The sequence below is a fragment of the Lycium ferocissimum genome, chromosome 12 (genome assembly GCF_029784015.1).
Source record: "Lycium ferocissimum isolate CSIRO_LF1 chromosome 12, AGI_CSIRO_Lferr_CH_V1, whole genome shotgun sequence".
NCBI classification, from domain to species: Eukaryota; Viridiplantae; Streptophyta; class Magnoliopsida; order Solanales; family Solanaceae; genus Lycium; species Lycium ferocissimum.
The window spans coordinates 42,964,800-42,982,687 of NC_081353.1; the positions used below are offsets into that span (position 1 = coordinate 42,964,800).

General features: G+C 34.0%; 1 protein-coding gene across 1 annotated transcript; it reads right to left on the reverse strand.

The window, feature by feature from the left end:
* Window positions 1-3,331: 3,331 nt before the first annotated feature.
* Window positions 3,332-5,304, reverse strand: LOC132039786 (transcription factor MYB36-like). Its single transcript, XM_059430307.1, has 3 exons — window positions 5,060-5,304; window positions 4,841-4,970; window positions 3,332-4,325 (listed from the first exon to the last, which is right to left on the reverse strand). Exons 1-3 carry the CDS (start codon window positions 5,193-5,195, stop codon window positions 3,461-3,463), a joined length of 1,131 nt encoding a protein of 376 aa, XP_059286290.1. The 5' UTR covers window positions 5,196-5,304; the 3' UTR covers window positions 3,332-3,460.
* Window positions 5,305-17,888: the final 12,584 nt, after the last annotated feature.

Consider the following 17,888-nt stretch of genomic DNA (forward strand, 5'->3'; position numbering starts at 1 on the left):
TCGCGTGTATGCCGGACCCGGCATACACTTGTTAAGACATTACCAAGGTTATGCCGGACCCGGCATACTCATGCCTTATGAGCAGACTTGACATAAGTATGCCGGGTCCGGCATAACTTTGGTAATTCCTTAACAAGTTTATGCCGGTGGGGGCATACTTATGGGCAAACTTTTAATGGACAAACTTTTAGTTAAGCCTTAACTAAAAGTCTTTTCCTAGTTATGCCTTATGGGGCAGACTTTTAGTTAAGGCACAACTAAAAGTATGCCCCATAAGGCATAACTAAAAGTATGCCCCATATTAATGAACTTTTCTTCAAGGCATAACTAAAAATTTACCTCATAAGACAAAGTCTATATGTCTTAAGGAAAAGTTATGCCTTATGGGGGCATACTTTTAGTTATCTGCTAAAAAAATCTCCCCATAAGGCATAACTAGGAAAAGACTTTTAGTTGAGGCTTAACTAAAAGTTTGCCGACCCAAGATAAACTTGTGAAGGAATTACCAAAGTTATCTTTTTACCCGGCATACTTATGCCAAGTCTGCCATAAGGCATGAGTATCTGGTCCCAAGATAACTTTGGTAATTCTTAACAAGTGTATCAAAATGATAAATTTAAATTTAAATTAAATCTTGCGAATTTTTTTAAAAATTTTGACCGTGAGGGTTCGAACCGGAACTCGTAGCTTTTAAATAGAACAAAATTTAAAGATTTCAAATATGAGGGCAAAATTTAAAGACCACCCCAAAAGAAGGGCAATTCGCAACTTACCCTTATTTCAAAATGATCTCGTTTGTAGCTCTGTCGTCACCCAAATGGCCCCTATTTGTCATTATTGACTAATGAACCTGATTTTTCCTATTAAAAATTATAATTTTGTTTTTTTAAAAAAAATTGAAAAATGCCACCTATTAATAATTTTTTAATCTACAGTTGTTCTACTTTAGACTTAGCTGCATATATGCTTTTTTACATTCATTAATAATACAGTTAGGACCTGAAAAGAAAGATTAAGAAAATTGTTAGATGATAAAAAAAAGTTAGCTAGGCTAGCTACATTTGTCCGATTAGTTCCCTAGGTTCGACCTCTAGCTAAAAATAAGATTACAAGCCTTCTAATTAGTGTCTTTACATTATTAGCACAAACTTTCTTGTCATAAATTAATATAAATCTAATTGGAGTTGACAAAAATGTATGATTTATAGTACCCTCCAGGCAACGGATTGAAAAGAGAGTGGTTGAGAAATTTCAAAAAAGCAGAATGAGATATACAAAGTTAGTAATTCTTTTAACTGCTTTAGGCTAATAAAACATCTAATTTCTTTTAGATTGATTATATGTCAACGGTGTTTTAATCAACCACATGACTATAGCTTACCAAACAATTACTTTTGAAGAACAAAAGTCAGCCAAAAGTTATATATGCAGCTAATCTAAAGTAGAACAACTGTATTCAACTTTAATTTCCCTACTTGTGTGTTTTAATTTGTCGGCTAAAGGATATATAATTAATTCCAGACAAACTTTATTTTTTCACGGTTTTCAAAACTCAAAAGTTACGTTTTAGGACTAGGTTATAGTACCAGTTCTTAAGAAGTTTTCAGTCTTTAAGCTGACCTAATTGTCAAATAAAGAAGCTATTTGTGAATACTTGTGACGTAAATCAAAAGAATTTTGGTGCCCTATATACAATGAGCTAAGTGTACTGATAATAAGAAGGCCATTATCGTTTGAGATATATGTTGTAGTCAATTACCAATTTTGAATATCATGATTACTTTTCTTTAATTCTTTGCGTTGATTGTATTTGAATTTAAGGAAAAGGAATATAATACATGTAACGATTTTCCTGGTTTGCAATTTCAAATCTCAATACGAATAGAAGAACAAGTACCGCTTGCAGAGGTGGATTCAGTATTTAAGTGCAATGAATTCAACTTTTAAATTTTTTGGCATTGGATTATTGTATTTTTAAATAATCTGATAGACAAAAACTTACAAATAGGAATAAATGACTTGATAGCGTTATGTTGGAATATAATCACTCTATAATATGTGCTTGAAAGTATACCACATATTTAAAAAGATCCGACAAAAAATTGAAACATGGACAAAATCGACAAAAATCGAAGGAATGAAAAACCTACTTATTAGTTTGGTTTGATCCCAATATTAAAAAAAAAAAAAAAAAACTAACCCAAACCGAACCATGAACACTCCCGTGATCACCCTTCTACTGATAGACAAGAAGAAAATTAGGGTTCCGGTTGGGACAAGCTAGATCATTTATTCAGTCCCGATACAAAATGGAAATGGAACATAGGGATACCTGGTTATTTACTAGGAAATTACAACTTCCTTTCCATTTTATGTAATCCTATTTGAATGAGCACGTAACTTAAAAAAGACAAGAAATGTTTGAAACGTGTAGTTTTAACTCTTAAATTTGCGCATAACATTTCTGTTGGTATATAAATTTCTCATAAAATTAAATAGTTTACAAATTTATAAAGGAATTATTCTCCTTAGAATGGACTAGAAAAGAAATAGGTCACGTAGAATAGAATGGGTAATAAATTAAAGAGTAATAGATGCAGTATGTTACGGCGTAATGCAAATGTTTTTGTAGTTCTATTTCTCCTACTGCATGGGGATGCAGCAGGACAAATCGAACCTACACCTATTGTATGAAAGACTCTCACCGATACCACTAATAAACCATCATAATTTACCCGTTTTTGTAGTGTTTCCACCATGAACGATGACAAATTGATCCAATTCAGGAATTGGAGATGGATTGAATTAAATTAATGAAGCTCTTCTGCAAAATACATGGCTTACTAAAAATCAGTGATTTAACGCCAAAATAATAGAAGAATCTGTAATGCGAGGACTGTTTTCTTGAGAGTTTCAAGGGAATTTGTGACTGACATCCTCTGAGCGTTCATATGCAACAACTTATAAGTGCGCATAGTACATATACTAGCATTTTATAATTAAACCTTTAGAAGTAGGATCTAACTTATATGCTCTGAAAGTGTAAGAATTTTTAAACTGTTAATATTGTGTATCTTAATCTAGGTTTGCTGCTTTATATTCCAAGATACTAACATCTATTCAATTGTTACCTATATTTATATTCTAAATGAACTGATAATGTATAATTTACTTCTACACTTGACAGTACTATATAAAAAATTACATTCTTTCAAGTAATACCAATGAGTCCAAACTCATGACAATCGTCCAAACTGAGAGGATCATTATCAATGGACAAATATATGGATCACCAAATTTTTGACATGGCTGACTCTAGCTAGTAGTCAAATAACCAAGTGAAAAGATGCAAATATTTGAGTAAACAAGTTTATTAGGGTTTATCCAACAATTAAACACAAAATCACCCAGCGTCTCTCCTACAAGAAATTTACAATGTCAAATGAAATTTACAGGAGTATTATTCATCCCCAGTGTACCTAAGTTCATCAAGTGCACCTTCTTGAAGCAAAGTGCAATGCTGATGACCTTCATTGTTAGAAGCAACTAGTGGAGCAAATGGAAACACCAAATTATTCATATTTTCCCACTCCAAGTTTCCTCCCAAAGTAGTTGAAGGTTTATTATTAACCATATCCTCATATAACATTTCAAGACCATCTAATTTTTGTGAATTACTTGTGTACATCATATGCTCAAACTCACCAGCAAAACCATCATTTACTGCTAGGACTAATGGAGTATCTAATCCCATTCGCTCCACTAACTTTCGTCTATCAGTGTCAGTGTCAGCCCAACAGTCTGCTTTCCCGTCCATGTTGTATTGAGTATTTGTGAAATGTGAATGTGTCATGTTTATGACATCCATTGGATTAGAAGACATCAAATTGATAGAATTATGATCATATATTGGTTGCATCAAAGAATTATCCATGGGAGGATCATATTGAGGATTTGGCACTCCAATATTGATCTCTTTATCATCATCATCATTTGAAAATTTTCCTCCAAGATTCATCAATAACTTTCTGATCGAAGCGTGGTCGTTAGTGATATGTGGTTCTTGATTTGAGTATGGTATTTGCTGCAAGATAGGACGCTGATCAGGCCAGCTAGGGTTTGTGTTAACAATATTGTTATGATCACAAACCATACTGGAGCTGATCATTTCTGACCTTCCTATTTTTCTTGATCCTTGTTTTTGGCTTTTCCCTTTAAGATTTTTGCGCTGTTTTCCAAATAATTTCTTCTTTAACTTGGTGTTCCAGTAGTTCTTTATATCATTATCTGTTCTTCCAGGAAGTTGTGCCGCAATAATAGACCACCTAATTCATCATAAAATTAGCCAAGATTAGAGAACTAATTAACAGAAATGAATTCAAGATCTAGAGCCAGTGAACTCAGAACAAGTTTAATCTCATCATATGCATAAATATGTAAGCTCGAGGCGTAATAGAAACAGATTCAAGATTTACATATGATGGTTTCAACCTTCAAAATTTGTTAGCATGAACTCCTTATATATAGTTCTGAAATTGATGATTCAGAATTTAATATTTATTTAAAATTTAGTGTTTTTTTCCCCACATATATATAGATGTTCTGTATTGCTGGTATTAGGTTCAACCGAACCCATTGGACAAAAGCTCAATCCACCTCGAAGTAGAAAGTAATAGTTTCAGTTGAACCTATATAAACCGCCCTAGATTTGTGCGCCTTCACACAAAACCTTAGTATAATTGGTAGTAACAAGTATTGCTAATTAAAGGGTGTACATAGTTATTAGGTATCTAAGTATAAACATGAAGGACAGATATAACAAGATTTGAAGAAAATTTACCTGCTTCCAATACTTATATAGAAGCTCAAAATGAAGTTATCTTCTTCTTCTGAGAATCCACCATGCTTGATGTTTGGTCGCAAATAGTTTAACCATCTAAGCCGACAACTCTTTCCACATCTTTTCAGGCCTAATAAATATTTAATTTAGAAAAAAAAAATCCTATATAATTAACTATCATCAAGAAATTAATTAAGACAACGAAATAAGGATATATACCAATTTTCTGAGGCAAAGCAATCCAATTTCCAGCAGTGCCATGTTGCTCAATGTATGATTTCAACTTAGCATCTTCTTCAGGTGACCATGGACCTTTCTTGACATTATTTTTGTCACAGCAAGGTGCTCTTCCCATTTCTTGTTTTGGTTTCACTAATTAACCAAAATTGGTGATTTAAAGCTAACTTGATCTTCTTCTATGATTTTTCTGGTGTGTGTAGGAAGAGAGAGAGAGAGAGAGATTAATTATAATAATAAGTATAGTGGATAAATATGTTTTGAAAAGCAGGATGTTTTGGGGGTTGGGGGAGGGGGGGGGGGGGGCGAGTGGGTATGGCCAGAAAAAATGCTGGAGGAAAAGACCTTTCTTCTTGTCTTTCTCAGTGAAGAATAATTAAACATACAATATTATGACTAGCTAGTATGATAAATAAAACTAATTTTTAATTAAGGCCATTTGGAAAAATCATGGACACAAGCTGGTAGTCTATCAAAAATAATAATAATAATAATAATAATAATAATAATAATAGAGCTTTTGCAAATGGAGTGTAACCTTTCCTAACTTATCAATTGTAGCAAATGATATGAAATTGATAAGTATAAACTATATACATTATCGGTATAAATTTTTTTGTTTGCGGTCAGATTATATACTTAAAGAATATCTACATGTAAAGCTAAAGGCTTTTTAAAATGTGGATTTATAATCTTTAAAATAAGATAGATTACCAGCTGCTACAATAGGTAAAGATGACCTGATAGTGTAAAAATTATGTATACTGATAATATATAACTTAAACTTATTTGGTAATTAATTAAGATAGCTGCGAAGAAATGATTTAGCAAGTGATATGAAATTGATAACTAAGATATAGCTGCAAATGAAATTGACTTCCGTCCAAAATGAGAGAATTAAGTTAGTTTACCCAAAATAATTTCTGGTAAACAAACACTAGAAAATTTGACTTTTCTATGATAAATTCTTTTCTTGAAAAATGATTTCCGTTATATCAAACACATCTCTACATTGTATAGATTAACATCGTTCGTCAAATGATAAAGCTTAAAACTCTTATATTTCGATTGAACTATACTAACTGGAAGAACAAAAAAAGATCACGATCATTGTCTTGCCGAAGAATGCGAGGTGGGATTAAAAAAACATACATAGATCTAAGAAGAATCTAACAAATTGTTTAATATTCTAGCTAGCTAGATTAATTATATTGGAAATTCTTAATTAAACTAAATGTGATGTTACGCCCTATATGTCTCTCTCTGTCGTGTTTATCATATTAATGTTACCAATCTGTATTACGAAACAAGACTTAGCAATATTTCCAGAAATCAGTAACTTTACAAAATCAGGAAGTATAAACAATGTAAAAGCAACTGGAAAAATAATCGAAACAAGATATCACGAAAATAATTTTTAAGGAACCGAAATCCCGATTAATCCGAATGCACAGTGTGTCCTTAAGGAAATTATTCCCCCTCAAGTACCCGAGGTTGAATGTGGAATATTTCCTCCCCGGATAGAAGGATTTCACTCACCGGTGTATTGGTACCAAAAACTCCGATGTCGCAACCACTTAATGGCGGTATATCACACGAAGCAAAAACTTTAAGAGAGTAGAAGAATAGAAGAAAATCAGAAAATTCGTAAGGAAAAATTCTGAGGATCAACAGAATATATAGCCTGTTTGGGAAAAGGTTTGCAAACGGAGGGAAATGTTAAAGAAAACGGGTCGGGTCACGGGTCAAGATCTTTAATTAATTAATTAATTATTATTTAATTAAATAATTAAAATTAAATGAAATTTGGTCCAAAAAGATTATCAATCAATCAGATCATTTGACCGAAGCCGAAGCCGAAGCCGAAGCCGAAGCCGAAGCCGAAGCCGAAGCCGAAGCCGAGCCGAGCGACGACGGCGCGAGGGGAGACCCTTTTCTTGACCCTTTAGCAATACGAAGGAGTGCTTCTACTTTTAAGTAGGAAAACTTTTCTTTCCACTACCTATGAGGGACAAATGCTTATTTCATAAAGCAAGAGGGAACAACTCATTTTTCCCTCCACTTCTTTCCCTCCATTTCCCATTCAACCTATCAATTAAACCCAACAATCACCCACATGAATGGGGAATGGCTATACGATGAAGGAATGCACGGACAAGTGTGTGATATACAAGCGAAGATTAATTGCATCTGGATAAGTAGGTTTCCCTTTGAACTTTCCATAGTGTACTTATATCGGATATACTCGATCAATCGGTAGATGTGATATCTTTGAACCGTCGAACTTTGTTGTATAACTAGACAACATAAGTCACACAATTAATCCTCAACCATCTATGGTTCTCACGGTTGTGTTCGTTTCAGCCATGAACACCGCCTGGTTTCGTGAATGCATAGAGAATGGGCCTTTACCATCATTCCCCTTTGAAGCGGCTAGTACTTCACACTCACATAGGTGATTTCTAAACGTGTAGTCCTATAGACACACTATCTGGTCATATTCTGCCAGACTTAGATAATCATTAAAAAACTTTAATGCTTTATTAACTCATTAAAAGCCTTAAGGTTTTATCCTTGTTTACGAACATTGTCATCATCACGAGAATGGGTTGAGTTATTTGACAATGTTGAACCGTCATTCATAACTTTGTTTGATCTCTTTGAACCTAGTTCTTGGGATCTCCGATCTACTAGGTAGAGTTACCGCCATGATGACTTGTCCTAGGCCTTAACCCCATTCCCCTCGATGATCTTTCAACGACCTCTCTAGATAGGCCTTTTGTTAGCGGATCCGATACGTTATCTCTTGACTTTACGTAGTCAATAGTGATAACACCACTAAGAGAGTAGTCTAACGGTATTGTGTCGCCGTCGAATGTGACGCGATTTTCCGTTATACATAACGCTCCCCGCCCCTACCTATTGCCGCTTGGCTATCACAATGTATACATATAGGTGCCAAAGGTTTGGGCCAAAATGGAATATCTTCCAAGAAATTTCGGAGCCATTAAGCTTCTTCACCGGCCTTGTCTAAAGCTATAAATTCGATTCCATTGTAGAGCGGGCGATGCATGTCTGTTTTGATGATTTCCAAGACACTGCTCCTCCACCAACGGTGAAAACATATCCACTCGTGGATTTAACTTCAGATGATCCGGTGATCCAGTTCGCATCACTATATCCCTCAATTACTGCGGGATATTTATTATAATGCAAAGAATAGTTTTGGGTGTGTTTCAAATACCCCAAGACTCGTTTCATTACCATCCAATGAGTTTGATTGGGATTACTCGTGAATCGACTCAGCTTGCTAATAGCACATGCTATATCTGGCCGTGTACAATTCATAATATACATCAAACTTCCCAAAACTCGTGCATAGTCCACTTGTGAGTCACTTTCACCTTCATTCTTTTGAAGTGCAAAACTTACATCAATTGGAGTCTTTGCAACATTGAAATTTAAATACTTGAACTTGTCAAGTACCTTTTCAATATAATGTGATTTGTGATAACGCTAGACCTTGTGGAGTTTTATGGATCCTAATTCCTAAGATCAAATCGGAACCCCTAAGTCTTTCATGTCAAATTTGCTAGCGAGCATACGCTTCGTAGCATTTACATCGGCAATATCTCTACTCATTATCAACATGTCATCAACATATAAACAAACAATGACTTCATGATTTGGAGTATTTTTAATGTAAACACATTTGTCACACTCATTAATCTTAAATCCATTTGCCAACATTGTTTGGTCAAATTTCGCATGCCATTGTTTGGGTGCTTGTTTAAGTCCATAAAGTGACTTAACAAGTTTGCACACTTTCCTTTCTTTACCAGGAACCACAAAACCCTCAGGTTGTTCCATGTAAATTTCTTCCTCCAATTCTCCATTTAAGAAAGCTGCCTTGACATCCATTTGATGGATTTCAAGATCATATACGGCTGCCAGTGCCACTAACATCCGAATAGATGTTATCCTTGTTACCGGCGAATATGTGTCAAAGTAATCAAGGCCGTCTTTTTGTCTATAACCTTTGACCACAAGTCTTGCCTTATATTTGTCAATAGTGCCATCACTTTCATTTTCCTTTTAAAAATCCATTTTGATCCTAAAGGTTTATTTCTAGGAGGAAGATCAACCAATTCCCATGTATGGTTGTTCAAAATTGATTCAATCTCACTATTGACTGCCTCTTTCCAAAATGTTGAATCAGAAGAAGACATTGCTGCTTTAAATGTTTGAGGCTCATTTTCAAGCAAGAATGTCACAAAATCGGTCCAAAGGAAGTAGATGTCCTTTGACGTTTGCTACACCTTGATCCTCTTCACTTGGTTTACTTTCCTTTGGTTCTTCCCGGGCGGCCGTTTAGATCTTTCACTTGACGACTCACATTCAGTTTTATACGGATAAATGTTTTCAAAGAATTCAGCATTGTCTGATTCAATTACCGTATTAACATGAATTTCGGGATTGTCCGATTTGTGAACCAAAAACCGACAAGCTTTGTTGTTTGTAGCATAGCCAATAAAAATACAATCCACGGTTTTTGGTCCGATTTTTACCCTTTTGGGCAAAGGAATTTGGACCTTTGCTAAACACCCCCACACTTTGAAATATTTCAAGTTGGGTTTTCTTCCTTTCCATAGTTCATATGGAATAGATTGTGTTTTTTGTGGGGGCACCACCGTTGAGTATTCGATTAGTCGTAAGGATAGCTTCCCCCACAAGTTCTGCGGTAAACCGAACTTATTAATAAAGCATTCATCATTTCCTTTAATGTTCGGTTTTTCCTTTCGCAATTCCATTTGATTGTGGTGTGTAGGGGCGTAGTTTGATGAATAATTCCATATTCTAAACATATCTCCGCAAAAGGAAATTCGTATTCTCCACCCCTATCACTTCTAATCATTTTTATCTTTTTATTCAATTGATTTTCCACTTCGTTCTTGTATTGCTTAAATGCATCAATTGCTTCATCCTTACTATTAAGCAAATACACATAACAAGATCGAGTGCAATCGTCAATAAAAGTTATAAAATACTTTTTCCCACCGCGTGATGGTATTGACTTCATATCACATATATACATGTGTGGATTAAGTCTAAAGGATTTGAACTCCTATCAATAGACTTATATGGATGTTTAACAAACTTAGATTCAACACAGATTTCACATTTTGATTTATTACACTCGAGTTTAGGCAATACTTCCAAATTAATCAATTTTCGCAAGGTTTTGTAGTTGACATGTCCTAAACGAACATGCCATAAATCATTTGACTCCAATAAGTAAGACGAAGCTGAATTCTTATTAATATTGTTAACAACCATTACATTGAGTTTGAAAAGGCCTTCGGTGAGGTAGCCCTTTCCTATGAACATATCATTCTTACTTATTACAATTTTCTCACTAACCAAAGACGCACTTAAACCCGTTTTTGACGAGTAGTCCTACCGAAACTAAATTCTTCCTAATTGTTGGAACGTGCGTAACGTTGTTGAGAGTCGACACCTTGCCGAAGTCATCTTCGAAGTATCTTCCCATATCCTTCAACCTTGGTGCGGTATTTCCCATAAACGGTTCCTCTTCGGGTCCAATGTGGGAGCATAGGTTGCAAATGCTTCTTTTACAAATAAAACATGTCGAGTGGCACCGAATCAAGCCACCAGTCCTTTGGGTTTCCAACCAAATTGCACTCGATAGCATTGCACACGTATCATCCATGTCATCATTCTTCTCCACCATATTGGCTTGTCCCTTTCCTTTATCCTTTTTCGGAGACGACAATCTGGGGCTTTGTGGCTGCCTTTCCCACAATTATAGCAATTGCCCTTGAATTTTTTCTTGTTCTGCTCCTTACTCTTTCCATAAGGTTTCTTCCTTTTCTTATTCTTTGGAGCAGCTTCTTCAACGATGTTCGCTCCCATAATTGTTGAATTTCCACGCGACTTCTTTTCAAAGAACTTTATTATCTTCCTCAATTTTCAAGCGAATCACAAGATCTTCCAGTGACATTTCCTTACGCTTGTGTTTCAGATAGTTCTTGAAGTCTCTCCACGAAGGAGGCAACTTCTCAATTACGCTGACCACTTGAAATGCCTCGTTGATAACCATACCTTCAAAGAATAAGGTCATGTATAAGGACTTGGAGTTCTTGAACTTGGGTTCCAACGGTTTCTTGTACGTCATCTTGTAGTCAAGAAACTTGGCAACCACGAATTTTTTCAAGCATGCATCTTCGCTTTATACTTCTTTTCGAGTGCAAGCCATAATTCTTTTGAAGTTTGGCAGAACTGTAGACATTATACAAATCATCATCTAGTGCACTAAGGATGTATCCTTTGCACAAAAAATCTGCATGCTTCCAAGCCTCAGTAATCATAAAGCGCTGGTTTTCAGGCATTCCTTCTTCAGTAGCAGGAGGATTTTCATTTGTGAACTTCTGCATGCCTAGAGTAGTCAGCCAGAAGAACATTCTTTGTTGCCATCCTTTGAAGTTGATACCGAAAACTTCCCCGGTTTCTCTGCAGGCCACCGCGTGTGCAGCAGTTGGACGGCTTGACGAAGCAACATTTGTCGGCCCAACAGTCACGCCAACAGTAGTACCAACAGTAGTACTAGCAGTCGCACCAACAGTTGCAGTTCCATTAGGAGCATTCACATCACTTTCTGTTTCCATTCTTCACTGTCAATAATTGACAAACTGTTTAATAAATGGCAAATAAAACGAACGATGTAAGAACAGAGAATATATATATATATATATATATATATATATATATATATATATATATATATATATATATATATATATTTTATTTTATTTTTTCCTTTTTCGTAGAATCTGTTTCACGATGAAGTTTTTATGTTCTTCAAATCGCGTCACTGTTATGAACTTTAATAATCCAACGAAGTTTTTATGTTCTTCAAGTTGGACTAGAAAAATTCCAACGGAGTAGAAAACCAGAAGGTTTTAGTCTCCAAAACAGAATACAGACTAAAATATATAAACACTATAATTTCCTTAAGATTGTTACCAATCTGTATTACGAAACAAACTTAGCAATATTTCCGTAAATCGCAAACTTTACAAAATCGAAGTATAAACAATGTAAAAACGAGAATCTGGAAAAATAATCGAAAACAAGATACGAAAATAATTTTTAAGGAACCGAAATCCACCACCGAATGCACAAGTGTGTCCTTAAGGAAATTATTCCCCTCAAGTACCCGAGGTTGAATGTGGAATATTTCCTCCCAGATAGAAGGATTTCACTCACCGGTGTATTGGTACCAAAAACTCCGATGTGGCGAACCACTTAATGGCAGTATATCACACAGAAGCAAACTTTAAGAGAGTAGAAGAATAGAAGAAAATCAGAAAATTCGTAAGGAAAAATTCTGAGGATCAACAGAATATATAGCCTGTTTGGGAAAAGGTTTGCAACTTTTCAGAAAAATTCCGTTGGAAAAAACGGAGGGAAATGTTCATTTGACCAAATCCGAAGCCGAAGCCGAAGCCGAAGCCGAAGCCGAGCCGAGCGACGACGACGGCGCGAGGGGAGACCCTTTTCTTGACCCTTTAGCAATACGAAGGAGTGCTTCTACTTTTAAGTAGGAAAACTTTTCTTTCCACCACCTATGAGGGACAAATGCTTATTTCATAAAGCAAGAGGGAACAACTCATTTTTCCCTCCACTTCTTTCCCTCCATTTCCCATTCAACCTATCAATTAAACCCAACAATTAATTGGCAGCATCTCACAACAAAAATGAACCTTGGTCATGTCTTTTATTAAATAACTTACAAGAGTATAATTTTTATGGAAGAAGAAGACCAAGATTTTAAAGAAGAAATGAAGCACCTCTAAAGTTTCGTTTCGAGGAATCTCAGTAATTTAATTGGTCGACTATCTGAATATAAGAATATTCACCTTATTTTGTGATAATTTAATTTTTCACCCTGTAATTCGATCTCTTCTGCATTTGCTCTTCTTTCTCCTCCTATGTGTAATAAAAAAAAAAATTAAAGAAAAAAGCCCCACCAAATTATAGAGGGATATATAACGTGAAGGTGCAAAGAACTTGGCCTTCAGAAGAGCCCTCACTGTCACTGTGTCACATCATTGGATTTGCATAATTCACCTTATTCTTCCTCACCTATATATGCTCTAATTTCAATTTCTCTCTCTACTAGTGTCATTTGGCCCGTGCTAAGTGCGAACCCAAACCAACGTTAGAAATTTAATTTGTAGATAATTTTTAAATTTTTTCTGCTCTTGCTTCTTTATTTTTGTAACATTAATTTGACACTTTAAAAAGACTTCTAAAATTTCAAAGTACAAAAACGTATACGAAGGTTAGAAAACATTTTTCTTAGTTGTATTATATTCTTTAAAAAAAAAAAAAATTAAACAATAGAATGCTCTTCTAATTTATATTTTACTTAAATCTTTTGAGATTAAAGTCTCCGATGATCCAAATTGAGCTTTCAATATGTTATATTAATTTCATTTGATTCTTCGAATTGAACCCATATTGGCTAACTTATTTTTTACCAAAAGATATTACAGTATTAGATAAGTTTTATGTTAAAAGTGTGCGCATGTAAAATTTGGTTAATTATTATTGTACTTCAAAGTTCATTTTTCGATTGAAATGAAAGGACTATAATTTACATTTTAAAAGTATTTAACATTAATATAAGTTTATATGTATTTATTAATTTAATTTTAAAACTTAATTCTACCTTAAATGAAATATTTGTTAATTACTTATTTTGCCAGCATTCACAACACAAAATTACAGGAGAAAATAAAACAATTTTACGTCTAACCAGACAAATAAAAATAAAAAATAGCAAATGATAATTAGTAAACAACATCAACAAATACTAAATAGTATTATAAGAATGATATTTTAATTCAATTATTAAGCCTACATTAAGATAGAATTTGAATGACAGGATAATTCTTTACGTGTCTATAATAAATTCTTAAGGAAAAAATATTTTACAACAAGTTTAATAATGTTTCCTCAAAAGGATCAAATATATATGAGTACGCTTTGTGGGGCCACTATAATCTTTTCCATGACATCATTATTTTTAGTGGCATAAAAAAGTCCCTAAAATTCTCAAAATTTACCAAAATATTTGAGAATTCACAAAGTCAAAAAAATTTCAATTAGGGGTAAAGAGATAAAATAAATTCATTTGACGACTGCAAAAAGTTGGTATTATCAAAATCCATGTGAAGTGGTCTAAAAAAAAAATAAAAAAATGAATGAGAGCAAAAAATGAAAAATGAAAATATGCAAGGAAAAGTCAATAAAAGAAGCCACATGTAAGTATCTTATTAGGATTGTGGGGACTACAAAAACTCTCTATCCTCACTTATATATAGTAGTAATGTATTTTGTGCATGCATAAGTTACGTTACACCCTCTCAATTAATATGACATTCTCAGATTTTGAGAAAATTTGACTGCAATTTATTCATATGCCCTCTAAATATTTTAATTTGTTAATTCTTGTGATTTATACTACTTTTGTATAATTTCTAAATATGTATATTATTTCTCAAAAGCCTTAAAGATTGTATGTCCAAATTCACGATCAAAATAAAAAGGTTTAACTTTCAACTTTCAAAATCCAAACTATGTCATATAAATATATTGAGGTGGAGCGAGTATATATATAAACATCACGATTCACAGCTATGTTCTGATAAGCAATAATATAGTCAGGAATTTTAATAAGAAAATTCAAAAAAATCCAAAATGCATCATTTAGGATTTGATTTAATTTGAGCTGGCGACTTAAAGCAATATTTGGGGCCCCTGCCACTATGTTGAACATTTTATTATGTTAAAAGGAGTTCAACATTTTAGGCATTATAATTTTCTTACGAAAGGCATGCAATTCAACGCTTCAAAATTTAACTTGTCCTATTTTTACTTGTTTTAGGCTTTTAGCCAATTCGTTGACATGTTTCACTATTTTTCTTTGTTTGAAAGAATCTTCTGGCTGTCCCATTGCTAGTAGAGGTGGCAAATCTCTAGTGAATTATTAGGATATAACTTTTTTTTTTTTTAAATTGTTTTATTATTACAGGGGGAGGGGAAGGAGAATGGTGAAGGGGATTACAAGGTGGTGAATTGAACCTTCACCAACAAAGTGAAAGTTCAAATAGTCAATCAAATGAGCTACTAATTAAGATTCCCTGGATATAACTCAAATATGTCGATGTCTGTGCAAATTAATGCAGATATTATATTGGACAAAAAACATAAGGAATATTGTTTTCAATAAATACTAATAAAAACAAGTTTATAAAAAATTACGACATTGTTTGCCACACCTCTTGCACCTAAGGTGAGACAACGTAACCTTCACAATTTTTCAAGCTATAGGTTTTAGCTGGATGTAAATTAAAGGAGCATTATGCACCAAGAGATGAGAATTTGAAATCATATACATGTTAAGACAACAATAACACTGTCTTCTGCCATTTGATTTTTTACTTTATTTTATAATGAAATCCTAATCCCTCTTTTAAGTCAGAATAAGAAAGGCAAAATGCTAGGCGATAATTTCTTTGGAGTTGCTTAAGTTTTAGTTGGAGAGTTACAGATACTTATGCCAATAGGAGATATGCGGTACCTATAAAAACAATCAAGATGTGCGCAAATTAATCCAACATTATTGAGGGGGAAGTTACATTAAATATGACAGATTATTAAATGAGACACGACACATAGGTCTCTATCACTTTCTATTAAACCTAACTAGGGTTAAAAGGTCGACCAATAATTTGACTACGTCTTGTGTACAGCTCAAGACAACTTTCTAATCTATCTAATTTGCGGTTTAATTTTGATTACATAATCAAAAGAAGATTTTTCGAGTCCGTGGCATTTTACACCCTTAATGTGTGCTCTTTTTTTCAACTTGCACCCTATTCTATTTTTTTTTATGATTTAAACCCCAATCTCTTTATTTCCTTGCAAAACAATAAATCCACACTTTTTATAAATTTACCATGAGGACAAAATAGGAATACAAATAATATATCTTTTTTTCCTTCAATTTATTTATTTTATTAGGAGATTAGATGAAGTAAAACTTTTCCCGCCTTCTACCCTGATATCGTTGAAATTAGGTTAAGCCCTCCAAGCCTTCATCAAAGAAAGCAGCAGTTAAATAATTTACAAAAGACATATTTCAATACCAGTAAATCGTTCATGGATAAAAGCAAGGAGAAACTGAAAGATCAATTGAAGAAGGAGAAATTGAAAGGTAAGATATCTTGTATCTGCTTTTGCTCTTCTTCTTTTTATTTTCCCTTATGAAAACTACAGATCACAAGTCACCATTACATGTCAATTTCGTAAACATAATGATACCAAATGAAATTCCTTAAACCGAGTCAAGATGCAATACTTGAATTTCAAGTTGTGACAAGAAATTTCAAGCTCGTTTACATTTACGAAGCTCAACTATAGAAAACTTCAATCCCGGAATTAGCTTATGTGAAAGCTCAACCACCGGAATTTTGCATTGTTCCTCTCTTAATCCTCCACCAAAGAGGACCCAACTTATGATGAATATAATAATCTTGGTGTGATGCAACCACAAGGGCTTTTCTCTCTATTGTTTGGCTTGCACTTGTTGCACAAAACTCTTGTGTCATTATATCCTATTGTGATTTCACTATTCTCCCCTCTTTTTGTTGGAGCCTTTGCCTTTATTCTCTGTTTTGGAGTGCAAAGTTGTGGGATGGTGCTTGTATTCAACTTCACTTGGAGTTGTCTCTACTTTAAATTGCTTCTCCCTTGTTAATACTCCTCCTCTTCATTCCCTCCTTCAATCTGCATTGAAACACACACAAGGGAAAAAAACTCAAATCTTCTTGGGAAAAAAAAAAAGAATTTGCTTCAATACCTAAAAGAGAAAAGGAGCAAAGGTGGGAGGGGTGAGCTTACCTAGTTATCGTAATTGTAATTTTTTTTTATATAAGTAAAAGTTTTATTAATATGGTACCAAGATGGTACAGACCAAGTACAAGACAAAGCTATCACATCTCAACAATCCCTCCCCCCTCCCCCTAAAAAGATCCAAAAAGTCCAAATATTGGTCCATCCTATCTAGAAATCTCCGTAACACCAAACAAATGTTCTCGTATCAAATGTAGTTCTTCAATTTGTTTGTTTTTTGATTTTATTTAGAAATTATTTGTTTGGTAAAATAGTCTTATATGTTGCATTGTAACAGGTAAGGATGATGGACTTTTTACACTGAAGATTCACCATGGAGGTGAATTTGTTAATGCACCAGAAAGGATTTATTTGGGAGGTTCTGTTGTTTATATTGACAAGTGTGATCCACACATATGGTCATTGCAAACCTTAAACTTGATTGGAACAACAAAATTAGGCAACAATAATATTTTTGGTTGGCACTTCAAACTACCTATGACGGACATTATCGGTGCTGGTTATATTCAATGTTTGACCGATGCGATTGTGATCTAATGGTAAACACTCTTCCAGCTAACGAGTTCTTTAAGTATACATTACACAAGTTGATAATGTGTTAAAATTACGAGTCAAGTAAGCTCCAATGCTAATAACGTTTGTGAGGATAACGGGGTGGAAACATTTGGGTGCGTTTAAAGTTGGAGGAGATAATCATATTTCCGGATCTACAAAGATAAGTATTAACTTAGACGACTTTGAATTGGAAAGAGCGAGAATGTAGGATAAGAATAATGATATTGACCAAGAATTGGAGCATTTTGAAAAT

Excerpts from the sequence above, each read along its gene's own strand:
- LOC132039786 (XM_059430307.1), bottom strand. The coding sequence starts at position 5,195 with ATGGGAAGAGCACCTTGCTGTGACAAAAATAATGTCAAGAAAGGTCCA. Across the intron at positions 4,971-5,059 it reads TGCTTTGCCTCAGAAAATTG|GCCTGAAAAGATGTGGAAAG; the intron begins GTATATATCCTT and ends AATATTTATTAG. Across the intron at positions 4,326-4,840 it reads TATATAAGTATTGGAAGCAG|GTGGTCTATTATTGCGGCAC; the intron begins GTAAATTTTCTT and ends ATGATGAATTAG.